A 12,832-nucleotide genomic window follows, 5' to 3' on the forward strand; every position below is an offset into this window, starting at 1 on the left:
CATGGTTTCTGCGGCAGCTGCCACTCACCTGCTGGGTTCCTAATTATGGGATGAGCACATTGCACATTACAGTTGGTTGCAGTACAGTGCAGCACTCTAACAAAGCATACAGCTGTAAACCTCTGCATATGTATGAAAACAAAATACAGCTCATGGTTTTCACAGCAGTTTACTCAACTAACCTGCAGGTTTTACAGATGTTTTATCATCAGCTCCATGAAGCAAGACAGGGAAACAAAAAAAGATGGAAAGTGATAAAAAAAAATCAGAGTTGAATAGAGAAATTATGCAACTCTCTGTCCAGACTGAATAGCAGTAGCAGTATATCTTGTATTATTAATTTGTTGTGTACTGTAGTGTTAGGGTGCGGAGGGGACAGTGAGTTCGGTGTTGGCCTGCTGTTGGCCTAAATCTCCTCCTCTCTGCTTGCCTACAGATTTGATTTCCCACAATCCCCTGGGCTAGCTCCTGGGCAAGAAGGAGTGAGTCAGAGCTTCTGAATAGAGCCGACTTTCAAGAGTCGTGAGGAGCTTTGGATACACACACACACACACACACACACACACACACACACACACAAAGATGTGTTCAATATCAATTTCCTTCTTTTGTCTCTGCTGCCTTGTACATCCAACTGCGCATGCACACACACACACACACACACACACACACACACACACACACACACACACACACACACATATATATATATATATATATATATATATATATATATATATATATATATATATATATATATATATATATATATATGTACAAGTGTAATATATATAAATATATTATGGACTCATGTTGTCTGATTAGGGTGTTATGATGCTGCACGTTGCTCACTGGTTTTCACAAATTTCAAAAACTAAAAAAAACCTGAGAGAACTTTGCAGTTAATCAAATGAAGCTGTGAACTGGAATTTCCATCAAATTGCAATTTAACATGAGCTTAAATATTGATGAAATTTTCATTCAAAAGACCAATTTGCTTTTTATTTTATTTTAAGTTTAGGTTTAATATTACCCATTAAACTTAAAATGAAAATTTCCTGTACTTTGTTGTCATTATGCCTTTTCCTTCATGAAAATCAATTTTTGTATCAGGCACAGACACGTTTTACTGCAAATGGCACACCTATATCAGTATTTTGTGGCAATATTTGTGAGGAGAAATAAAAATGAAAACTTATTATTTTGAGAAAAAGCTTCAGTATTATATAGAGAAAAAAAAGACAAAGGCATAATAATAAGGTGGCAAAATAAAGTCCTAATATTCTGACAACCTGATTAGATATGGTGTAATTTTGGGTTTTAATCTTCTGTTTTATTTCTCATAGTATTCTCACTTTGTTGTCAAAATATCAAATTTATTTTATGCATACAGCAACTACTGAGTTTTTAACTGGCCAGAATATTGGCTATTTTTTATATCGTCCTTTTTTAATGGACATCCCCAGGTCTGATTCCCCACAAAATAGGAGGAAAAAACATAAGTGAAAAAAAACACAAGAAAAAAACACAAGTGGTACATTAGTCAGTTAACCCTTTGAAACCTGGATCAAAATCAGTTGGGGTTTTTTTTCAGTTGGAGAAAATATGTGAAAAAGGTAATAAATAAATAAATAAATAAATAAACAGCAAATTAAATAAAAAAAGCAGAAAGAGATTTTTCTTTAGGAGATTTTATTTTTGACATTAGATTTTGTGGTAATGGCTGGTATGGCCAAAGAAAACTAAACAGATAAACAGGACAGAATACGAGTCCGTCGCTCCACAGAAGAGAACTAAGGGATTTGAAAGGATTCAAAACTGATCCTGGATTGGCCCTCTTCCTCAGATATGTAATAGATCTCTTTTTTATGTAAAACACTGTGTAGTTTTACAGATAGATAAATAGTTTGATTTGTTTCACCATTGTCATATTACAATTATTAATCTTATATTTCCACAAATAGATACATTAATAATTACCATGCATCCTGCAAACAACAGTGTTTCAAAAACATATGCACACACTAGCCAGGTCGAGATCTTTACACAGCGAGGTGGCGGTGCTTATGGAAACACTATGGAGTTTTTTTCCACGGGGGCTAAAATCACATTAAATCAGAGTTCACTGTTGCTTCAAGGGTCCAGTGTGTGGGATTAAGTAGCATCCGGTGGTGAGATTACAGATGATTACAGAACATAAATTTCTCCTGTGTACCAAGCAAATGGGAGGAACCAACATGGAAACACACACACACACAAAAACAAAAACAAAAACAAAAAATGGCCTTACCTGGACCCAGTGTTTGGTTTTTCTGGCTTGCGCTACTGTAGAGCAACATGGTGGACTCTGTGGAAGAGGACCCAGGCCTTACACAAAAGGCAAACACAAAAACACAAAATACTTATTTTCAGGATTAAACACCAACAAAAACATAGTCTTGAACATTATATATGATTTATGCCGATAGAAACCCATCAATCCTACACACTGGATCTTTAAGAATGGCTCAAATACTAAGTCATACATTTCACATTTGGAAGAAAAGGGAAATAATCAAAAACAATAAAAAAAAACAAACATCTGATTTGGACTCAAGTGAATATTTAATTTACTGTTGCTATTATAATAATGCCTTTAAAATGCTGAACATGCATATACCCTGTGTGAGCTATTAGGAGCTGATGTTGTTAAGATGCTGTCAAAACAAAATGTTGTACCAAACAGAATTGCAGCTGTAAGGAGACATGAGGAGAAAAAACGCTCCAGACTCAAGAGGCTCCCCTGAAGCGAAGGACGGCAATAAAACCCTCCGACATAATGGTCAAGACAACTCCTCTCTTCAGCTGAAGAAGTGTATTTTTAAGACCCAGACAGACACAGGGGACATTCAAGGACAGTCACCATGGTAACAGGAGCAGCAAATTCTCAACACGTGTGTGAAACTTAAGAGGACAGTGGACATGATTGCAGCTCTCTGATCACTGCAGCTGAAACACACAGTTTCCGAGCACGGGTGATTGTGTCTGACTGTGGAGGACATTTTTGTAAAAATATTGCATGTTAAGATGTTAAAATGCCTCCACTAAGACATCATCATAAGACTCTGTTAGGCCAATAAGCAGGCTGCAAAGGCAACAGCGACCTCTGTTGGTTCTTTATGAGAATTACCATATTGTCTCCAGGCCACAAACCCCCAAGAAATGACCCAAAAATGATAAAAAAATGAAAAGATAAATAAATGAAATAAGTAAATTTAAAAATAAAATCAAAGCAAACAAGACTTGGGGAAAGATATAATACTTCTCTAACACAACGTTTAATATGTAATTTTGATCTATGTAAATAAAGCATTTTCCCTAGATTTTCTCTTTTTTTTTTTCCACAGGACATTTTTCCCAAGCATATATAAATCTAATAATTGCATGCAATTCATGGAACATGTATTATCAAGTTGCTCATTGCTTTTTTCACAATGTTTATAAGAGGAATTGCACCAATTTGCTTAGAGTTCAAAGGTTTAAATACACGTGAAAGGTGCTGAGAGAAGAAAAGTGTTGTCGCTCCGGGTGTCAAAGAGTTAAGTAAAAGTGCTAACACCACACTGTGAAAATATGCTGTTACAAATCCTGCATTGAAAACATTACTTAAGTAAAAGTATGTATGTGTAATTGGGAAAATGTAGTACAGTATTATAGTATAGCATTTTACTATAGAACTAAGTATAAAAGTAAAAGTAGTAGTAATAATAATAATGATAATAATAATAATAATAATAATAATAACAATAATAATAACTCAAATGTTTGGCAAAATTGCTTACAATTAATTTTCTGTCAACTGGCTAATTATTTAATCAGCTAATTTCAGCTGTACTTGTGTAACATGTTTGGTCATTTTATTCATAACAAACATCATATTTCATGAACTCTTCGTGTTTTTTTTTTTTTTTTTTAATTGATAAAGTAACTAAAGCAGTCAAATAAATGTAGTAAAGTGAAAAGGACAATATTTCCCTTCTCAGTGTTATGGAGTTAAAGTTAAAATTAGAGTTAAAAATACTAAAATAAAGTAAACTGTAAATACTGTTTAAGTGTGGTGTTTTTTGTTGTTTTTTTGTGCTATGGCTGTAAAAACTTTGGTTCACTGACATTACAAACAGCAAATCTCACTTACCTGTTATTGGTATTGAGCTGTGGAGTTTATTTTGTTTGCTGAACTTTCTGGCTCCAACCCATAAATAAAAGAAAATCCATTTTTGCAGCATGACAGAGATTACTTAAAAAAAATCAGAGCAACACTGAGCTTTTCAGCTTTCTCCAAGCCTTTTTTTTTCACAGCAGGAAAAGCGCAGGTGGAACTCATTTAGTTAACCATGGCTCAATTCCATCAAGTGTCTCAGTAAAAGCCTGTCAGTGAGCCAGCGTGAACAATACAAGGATTCGGGAATAAGCTCACCTAAATGGGATGCAGTCAGTTTTAAAGTTATCAATAACATGTGCTTCTCCTGCTGTGACATGCCAACATTTCTGCCGTGGGGAAAAGAAATTCCCATTTGTCATGATTAGTTGTGATTAGTCTCGATAAACCAAAGAGCTTGCTTGGCTCTATATTCAAATATGTAATTGCCATAAAAACTGTTGTTGCTCTTTGGATTATTCATGGTAATTAGGGCAGTCATGAGCAACTCGGCAAGTAATGTCTGAAAAAAAAAGAAAAAAGAAACAAAAAAAATAAAGAGATTATAAATTATTATCCACAAAAAGGAAAAACTGTCCAGATAACTATATTTTTTGTAACACTTAATCACTTAATACGTCTTTTTCGTGTCTATTATTTTTTATTTTTTGTTTATTTTCAGGTAATTTTCTTGTAACAATAAAGCTGGTTGTTTTTTAGTGAGATATTCCTGCATTTCCAGCAAAACTTGATCTTTTCCTGTCCATAACCAAGTGTTCTTTATGCCTAAACATGCACACATTCACCACAGCTTTATTGAATATACAGAAACAAAAAGTTTCAACATACCTGCTGCGTAATAATGAACAAAAGTTACATATTCGTGGTTTGCAGAAGTGCACAATGCCAACATTTATTCTGGCGATCAGGTTAAGCACGGCTTTAAACTCTTGGTCTGTTTTTTGTGTGATTTGGGTGAAATGATTTTCTTCTGCAGACCTTATCATTGTGTATGTGCAGCTGTGTTTTGTCACTAGACTGGCAGACATAAGTGTTACCTTAGATAAAACAGAGTGCAGCAGAGGACACTGTGTGCAGAATAACTGAAAACAGAAAAAAAGAGATTTTTCTTTTTTTTTGTAACAGAGATGTTTATTTAGACAACTGAATGCATGCCAGAAAGAACTGTGTTACAGCAGCGGTAACTTTCAGTCCTCTCACTTTTTCTAACTCTGAGGGAGAGACCCGAATCAGGGACACACCAAAGTTTGAAGTTTGGGTCGAGAACACTATCAGCTCTAATTTATTGCATTGACACATTACTGTTGTCATGTGTTACAGGGATTGGGGGGGTACCTTTGTTGAACGTTTAGGGAGCTTTGGCCAGAGTTGAGAGTTTTTAATATCACTGTTTTGGCAAAAGGACGAAAGTAATAGACACCTTGCATTAAGGGAACTTTACCTCTCACACAAAACACGTAAAGAGACGATAAAAAAGATGCACTTACTGTAGGTAGCATTCACATGCAGTATAACGTGTCTTCTCCTTCAGACTAGATTTAACATTTTTCTCCACTATTTCTTACAGAGATTCACAGCTAATGTTTTATCAGTTTGGGGAATTATCTTACACATAATGGATACTGGATGAATAAAGACATGTCGGATGGATTTAGGAGAATGACATGTTATGAAAAAGAGACAAAATTGTGCTTATCATTAGCGGGATCTCTGTCAAACATTTGACACAAACCCCTGAACTCCTAAACGTCCCCAAAAAGGGATTCCTTGACATGATTCCAGCCAGTTGGTCCATCAAAGTTTCCTTAGTTGCTGTCGCCGTTGTTTCTCCAATATATCGATGAGCCAAAAATACCATAATATCAAAAATAAATGCAACCCTTTCACAAAACAATGAGCAATAAATAATAATCAAGTGGTGTTCTTGTACTGTATATGTACTGTATATACACAGAGAGTTAAGTTTGTTGTATATATGTACACAAAACAACTTTCAGACTGGCTTTTTTTTTTTTTTAAGCACACAGCCTACGACTGGAATTTGAGTCTATAAATCCCAGAAAAAGCAACAACATAATAACTTACACAGAATCCTCGAAGAGCAGACGGGATAATGCACAATGACTATGTTGCTTGTAATTTTCGCCCCCAAAAATAGAAGCAGTGGTCTGGAAAAGAAAGGAAATATAAAAGAAAAAAATGTAACATTTTTTTTAAGGTAGGGTGTAAAAAAAAAAAAAAAAGCCTCTAGAATTCCATAAAATAACTAGCTTATTAAAACATTGATTGACAACAACATGCACAATTCTCAGCCTAGGGTGGAGAAGGTTATGATGAAGCACTTTCTCTGCACCGCGGCATGACTTTGCAGTTTTTGCATGTAATAATGCTTTTCCAATTCCTCATTTAAGGGTGCTGTTGTCTGTCTTTGCTTGAAATAGTTCTTTTAAAATAAGAGTTTTTAATCCATTCCATGTATCTTGCAGTTCACATGCTCAGGTCGCAGAGGGCGGCATCATTTCTGCTTCCGTAAATGTATCTATTAACCGTCCTCTCGGCATAAAGAGTCCGTCTGCTCGCAAACAAACACCTCACTTTTTGTCCCAGTTTGATTTTAGTAGCTTATGTACAGGAGGTTGAAGTGTCTGCCAGGCCTTATCCTCACACATTTACAGTATGCATTCCAGTTTTTCAGTCCTCTTTGTCCTCTTCACAGGTTTATGTGCGTTTGTGTCTTTGAATGAGAGCTCTATTGTCGAGTGCAGCTACCTATAAGTGTTGTTTTTTTTTATGGTTCTGCTGTTATCATGGCGAGGTCACTGAATCATACATTGGACACACAATCTACAGAATGTGTTTGTGTGTTTATGTGTGGATGCATGGTTTTGTGCTTGTGTGTGTACATCTGGCTGCATGTGTGTGCTGTTTTTTTTTCTCAAACGCTACGCGGGGGTCTTTGGAGCTCATGGGTCCTCCTGTTGCGGCCCTTCTTGTTTTCCTGCATCCGTCTCCACTTGGCCGCATGCTGGCTGCTGCTTGCCCGAGAACCCCCGACGACCTGAGAGCCAGCCAGGCCGCCCTGCCCCTTCTGGTTGTTTTGCGTCTTCTGATTGTTCTTTGGCGCCTGGCCGCTGAAGGTACCCAGATTTGGTTGAGCTTTCTGGGTAGTCTGGCTCCGTGCCGGCCCGTCCGCTGTCGGAGCGCCAGCCTGAGGCCATGGTCGGCTCTGTGGTGGACTGGCTTGCTGCCTCTGGGCGTTTGGAGGCAAAGCTTTAGGCCGTAACGCGAGGTTGGAAGCGCCGGTGCTTTCAGGTTTACTCTGACTGCTGCCGCTTGGCGTTTTCACCCTCTTCTGTTTGCGTTCTTTCTTCCAAACTCGATCGCAGAACTCCTCCACGCTGTTGAGGTCTGGGTGGTCCAGGAGAGACAGGAAGTCTCGATACCACAGCCTGTGCTTGGGAGAGTGACCTCCGCCGCCTCCAGATAATCCAGGCAGGATGTCACCCAGTCTCTGGGCGGGGATGACCTGGAGGTTGAGGCGCAGCAGGGGCTGGATGAAGCCGTGTTCGACGGCCTGGCAGTGGTAGACCCCCGAGTCAGACTGGGCCAGACTGCGTATGAGCAGACCCTGGTCTGTACGGAGCACCCTGTCATCGAGCTTGATCTGAAAGAAGTAGCAGAGAGAAAGACAATGATAAATAAAGAGCAAATATTGGGACAAACATTCATTATTTTTGGGAAATAATTTAGATTTAAGGTGGGAACAAAACAAATACATTTTCCTCCGACAGCACATGAATATGAAAGCAGCCTTTTAGTATCAAACTCAAAACACACTTCATGCTGAGTGAACCTCAACAATACAGTTTCAGTACAACCTGAGGCCACGTTCATACAGACAAAAGCACTGTGTTAAAAAGGCTCCCGCATTTTTGATCTGTCATGAAAATAAATAATAGATTATGCTTATAGAAGATATCATGATTGCTGCTGTGATAACTTCCCAAAGAAGTAAAATCCTTCCTCTTAATATTTCTACCTGCTGTGCTGTGGTCTGTTTCTAATGAACCTTAAAAAAGAACTTCACCCACAAAATCATCATTTGTATATTGATTACTCCCTCAATGTTATGTTGAATTCTGGAGGAATACTTTGTTTTTATTGCCTACCTTCATGGGATGAGTAACTAATACACAAATGATCATTCTGTGGGTGAAGTATTCCCCTAAAACTCTCGGATCTGCGACTCGGATTAAACTTTTTGTATTGTATTTCTTCTTGTTATCAGTATTTAAAACCACACGCCCTGAAGGCCCGGTTAGACAAATACAGCCACAGAAGAAAGTCAGGCAAAAGTAATTAGTTACATCATTGGGTTAAAAGTCAATCTAAACATCCACACCCCAAGGCTAGCACCCTCGGGGCTTAAAGGTCAAATGGGTCATTACATGATAACACAGAGACAAAAAGGTGCAGAGATGATGTTTTCTTTGCAGCAATTAAATTAGCGTGAAATCGAGCTCATCCAAAAAAGGATGTGTGGCTTTTACAATCACGCAGCTGCATTTGACAAAAATCAGCAATGATGTGAGAAACATACGCACCTCGTGCTTGCGGTCGTCGTTGGGCTTCTGCAGCTGCCAGTAAATGAGCGCTCTCTGAGACTTGGGGCTGCACTCCAGGAACATGCTGCTGTTCTCCACACCGTACACACTCCTGTCCTCCACGCTGCCTCCAAAGCCGTCCACGTCATCTACTCAAACCGAAACACACACACAGGCGAGGGCAATGAGACATGTGGCAAGAAAAGGAGAGATAGAGCTTTGATTCTCTGCCTGAGCTGACTGAGATTATTCTTGCCAGTTGACTGGCGTTTTTCATTGGTTTATTTTTTATGAAACTGGCAGTTCTCTTGCATAAATAGAGCTGAAGGACAATGAAGAAATAAGAGTGGAGAGCTGGGGGAGAGAGATAGAGCGTGTGCAAAGAAAGAGAGGCTGCAAGGCGACTTGGCCAGCAGTGTTTGCCTCTGCCTCCCCAGCAGAGGGAGAGATGTGTGTAACATACAGCGGAGAGTGTTGAGCATCGTCTTTATGATACAGCGTACGCTGTACGCACTCAGGTTCTGCCAAACCTGTTGAGCGTGAGACATACAGCCGAAAACAGACTAGTGGAGGAAGACAAGAAGGAGAAATGCAGCGCGGAAACACGTCAGCCCTTGTAAAGTAATAAATGATTATTTTTGGTCTGACATTAAAATAAAATAGGAATTTATCTGTTAATTTTGTATAGAAAAAATACACAAAACATAGCAAACAGAAAACATCTTTCATAATACTGATAAAGTAAAAGTTGGATTCTGGTGCATTATCATAATAATTTTCCTAACATTTTTCTCTTCACAAGCACTGTGTTTATTGTGAGTGTTCTTGCAGCAGGAAAACTCTGTTTTTTAATCGGGCTCGGTCCCAAAACTGCCTCTGTGGTTCGGGCTCATTGGGCTTGGACAGAAACTGTGGTTTCGTGGAGGATCAAGATTTTTGGGCCGATCAAAGGTAGCTGAAAGTCTGTATACACAATCTTTTACTTGCTTCAGCAGACCTCACATTCGTTCCATTGGAATTACACACATTCATGTGAGTCAGAAAGAGGGTGTGTGTGTTTGTGTGTGGTCATTAAAGTACCATGATGCTGAAGATCTGAGCACTGCGAGAGAGGGTCTCCGTTTCTGATGTCCTGCCGTCTGGTTCGCCTGGAAAGAAAACACAAAGACAGTTAATGGTGGAAGTGGGTGTACTGATAATTTAAGCAACAAAGAATAAAGCAATAATGCACTTATCACATGTCCTGCTCACTGTACTGTCTCATTTTAACCACTAGGGGGCAATGTTACCCAACACTATTCCACACTCAGCTTCTTAAGGACTGGAGAGTGGATATTTGTTGAACCTTTATTCCACTGTGAGTAAAAAAAGCTGGCAAAACGTAAGAAACATAAACCTGCCGAGCAATGAAACAGCGTGCTTCATTGCCTTCTGATGAGCCGTTATTATGAAACACATACAGCATTGTTTCACCCTTGAAAAACCTTGTAAAAGCAGCCCCACTCTTTGTCCTCTCCATAAGAAAGTCCACTATGTCATTCAGCTTTTTATTTTTACTGCGATGGTGCGACGTTTTCATATCCTGGCTTTACTGACTGACTTTGTCTCCTCTGGTTCTAGTTGCCATGGTTTAAAATCTAGCTGTAAAAATCAAAGCCGGGAGGAGAGGTGGGGTAAGCCAAAGGTGAGGCGAGGAATGGAAAGAAGGAAGTAAAGGTAGAGGAAAATAAGGGGAGAGGTAAAAAAAAAAGAAACAGATGGAGAAAAATGGTCAGTTTGGTGCTGGGCGGGTTAGGGTGAATTCTGCACACAAAAATCTTAATTTCTGTGTGTCATACATGTTTTAGATGCTCGTCTTTCTGCCTCGTTCTCTCACACATCCCTCCTTTGAATGGACTAACATTCCTGTCTTTTTTGGCTGTCTCAGCACGTGCGGGGCCGGGTGTCTGGTTCTCATTCGGGGAGGGAAAATATTTGCAGTGTTGAGAGGAGAGCTGAGAGGAGCCGGTCCTGGCCTTAACCACGGGGTGTGCCACCTCCTCTGTAACCCTGCCAGGCTGGAGTATACCCACTGGCCTACTTGTGCTGGTGTGAGAAGTTCTGGATGAATGAGATGCAGGGGTGTAGTGCGACGTGTGTGTGAGGGCTGCGGTGGTCAGTCTAATCCCGCTGGATACAGCAGAGGGTAATTTGAGGGTGTGTATGTTCATACCTCCTGGCTGCAGGGTGAGGCGGTCAGACGGCTCCCGTTGGCTATAATTTAGTGTGTGAGTGCTTGCAGAGATGTATATTCGTGTGTGTCTTTATGACTCTGTGTGTGTGTATTTTTTGGGCTGTTGGGTGACGGGATCGCAACTCAGAACAACTGTTGTTGGCAGAAGTTATAACCCAGGTTGTACCTCTTGGAATGCATGCGTGTATTTAATGACTGTATTTTGTGCCCGTGCAGTATTTTGTCTCCGGATTACTTCCATGTTTAGATGTTTTGGCATGTACCATGTAACCATTTTTTTTTTTTTTGGACTCAAAGCACTTGCTAATAGGCCAACGAAAATCTGACGTTACAGAAACAAGGCTGAGATGCCCTTGAGCAAAGCATTTAAAGCCCATTGTAACAGCAGGCTGCAGGTGCACTGATAACTCCCAGGTGTTGTGACGACATTAATACAAAGGCAGGATGTTGCTGAAAAGAAGCATGCATGCTCAGCAAACCCTCCGAGGATAAATAAAGGTCAAAGATTTGTTTGCTGCATGCGCGCTCCCTACCTCTTGGCGGTAGGAAAGTATCTCGAGCACTCGGTGCCGTCCCAGGCGCAATAAGGGTCTCTGGCCAGGCAGCACTCAGCGCAAGCTTTCCCATACACCTCGCAACGGTGCAAAGACATCTGCGATACACCCAGGCCCGAGCCAAGGTACAGCTGTTGCTGTGGGAGCGAAAGAAAGAGCGAAGAAGTAAAAGTTGAGTATTCCTGTGAGGCTCACTTGGAAATGTTCTCGTAAATGAAGGTGGCTGTGGGTTTGGCTCTCAGTAGGCACATTGAATTTCTTTGTATATCAGTGTTTGCTTAAGGGCCCAGAAGCTCTCACTTTTTAGTTTCGGTTCTGTCAACAACTTTTGGATAAATTATTATGTGTGAAAACAAGTCTTTACCTGCTTGGTGGACAGCTCCATAGCAGTAATGGGAGTCGGCTCCTGCACAAAACAAACAGCTGCTTTACTATCTATGGACATTGTGTCTATATTTATAGACATCAGGTGCATAAATTGTTGTTAACACTCAATTTTCAATGTCGTACCCTGAAGACAGTCATCTCCTCCAGCACCACCTCTTCCAGGTCGTGCCAGCTCTCTCTGGGGATCGTCACCACCTTCAGCACCGTGCCCATGTCTGAAAGAAAAAAAGACACTTAGATACAGTATATGTGAACAAAAGTATGTTGAGATCATGTTTACTAGTAATGAAATTCAAATTTTAAAGTCTAAATCTGCAGCTGCCTCTCTGTGTTGGAATATGTGCAATTTCTTTATGTTTACTGTGAATAAATGAAGATTTCTCTGAATACAGCTTTTACTTTTAGTTTTTAATTTATAGATTCTAGATGCTTTTTAAAAAGAAAATGTTATATATATATATATATTCCAAACAAATGCATGAATTTCTTTTTTTTCAAAAGGAGAGGAAAACAGCAATAATTTTCAGGTTAATAAAAAATAAATACAATATAAAAAAATATGAAAATCTATGAGTCAATATTTTTCTGATTTAAAAAAAATAAAAATACAAAAAATTCGAAAGAAAAAGAGTCTGCCATCAAACCAAAAATTTCTTTCATAAGAAAAAAAAGAAAGTTAGAGTTGGATTGTGATGCATCATCAGAGCTCATTTTCTCCCCATTTTTCTCTTCACATTTCTGAACTGTGTTCAAACTGCACCAAGAGGACTTGGTTTACTGTGTGGGATTCAGAGTCTTTTTGCAGCAGGAAACAAAACACCTTATGAGTGCATCGGGACATATAATTCAAGTAAAC

At 39.2% G+C, this 12,832-nt stretch overlaps 1 protein-coding gene across 1 annotated transcript in view; it reads right to left on the bottom strand.

The window, feature by feature from the left end:
* Window positions 1-5,301: 5,301 nt before the first annotated feature.
* Window positions 5,302-12,832, bottom strand: part of sema3aa (sema domain, immunoglobulin domain (Ig), short basic domain, secreted, (semaphorin) 3Aa) — a 42,882-nt gene continuing 35,351 nt past the window's right edge. The window contains exons 12-17 of the mRNA XM_042510947.2: window positions 12,100-12,191; window positions 11,954-11,995; window positions 11,569-11,726; window positions 9,883-9,950; window positions 8,803-8,951; window positions 5,302-7,862 (exon numbers count right to left, since the gene is read on the bottom strand). Of these exons, the coding sequence (XP_042366881.2) occupies window positions 7,134-7,862; window positions 8,803-8,951; window positions 9,883-9,950; window positions 11,569-11,726; window positions 11,954-11,995; window positions 12,100-12,191 (1,238 nt within the window). The 3' untranslated portion in view covers window positions 5,302-7,133. The remainder of the gene's footprint in view (window positions 7,863-8,802; window positions 8,952-9,882; window positions 9,951-11,568; window positions 11,727-11,953; window positions 11,996-12,099; window positions 12,192-12,832) is intronic.

The sequence above is a fragment of the Plectropomus leopardus genome, chromosome 22, assembly GCF_026936395.1.
Source record: "Plectropomus leopardus strain MGB_pleo_1.0 chromosome 22, ASM2693639v1, whole genome shotgun sequence".
NCBI lineage: Eukaryota > Metazoa > Chordata > Actinopteri > Perciformes > Serranidae > Plectropomus > Plectropomus leopardus.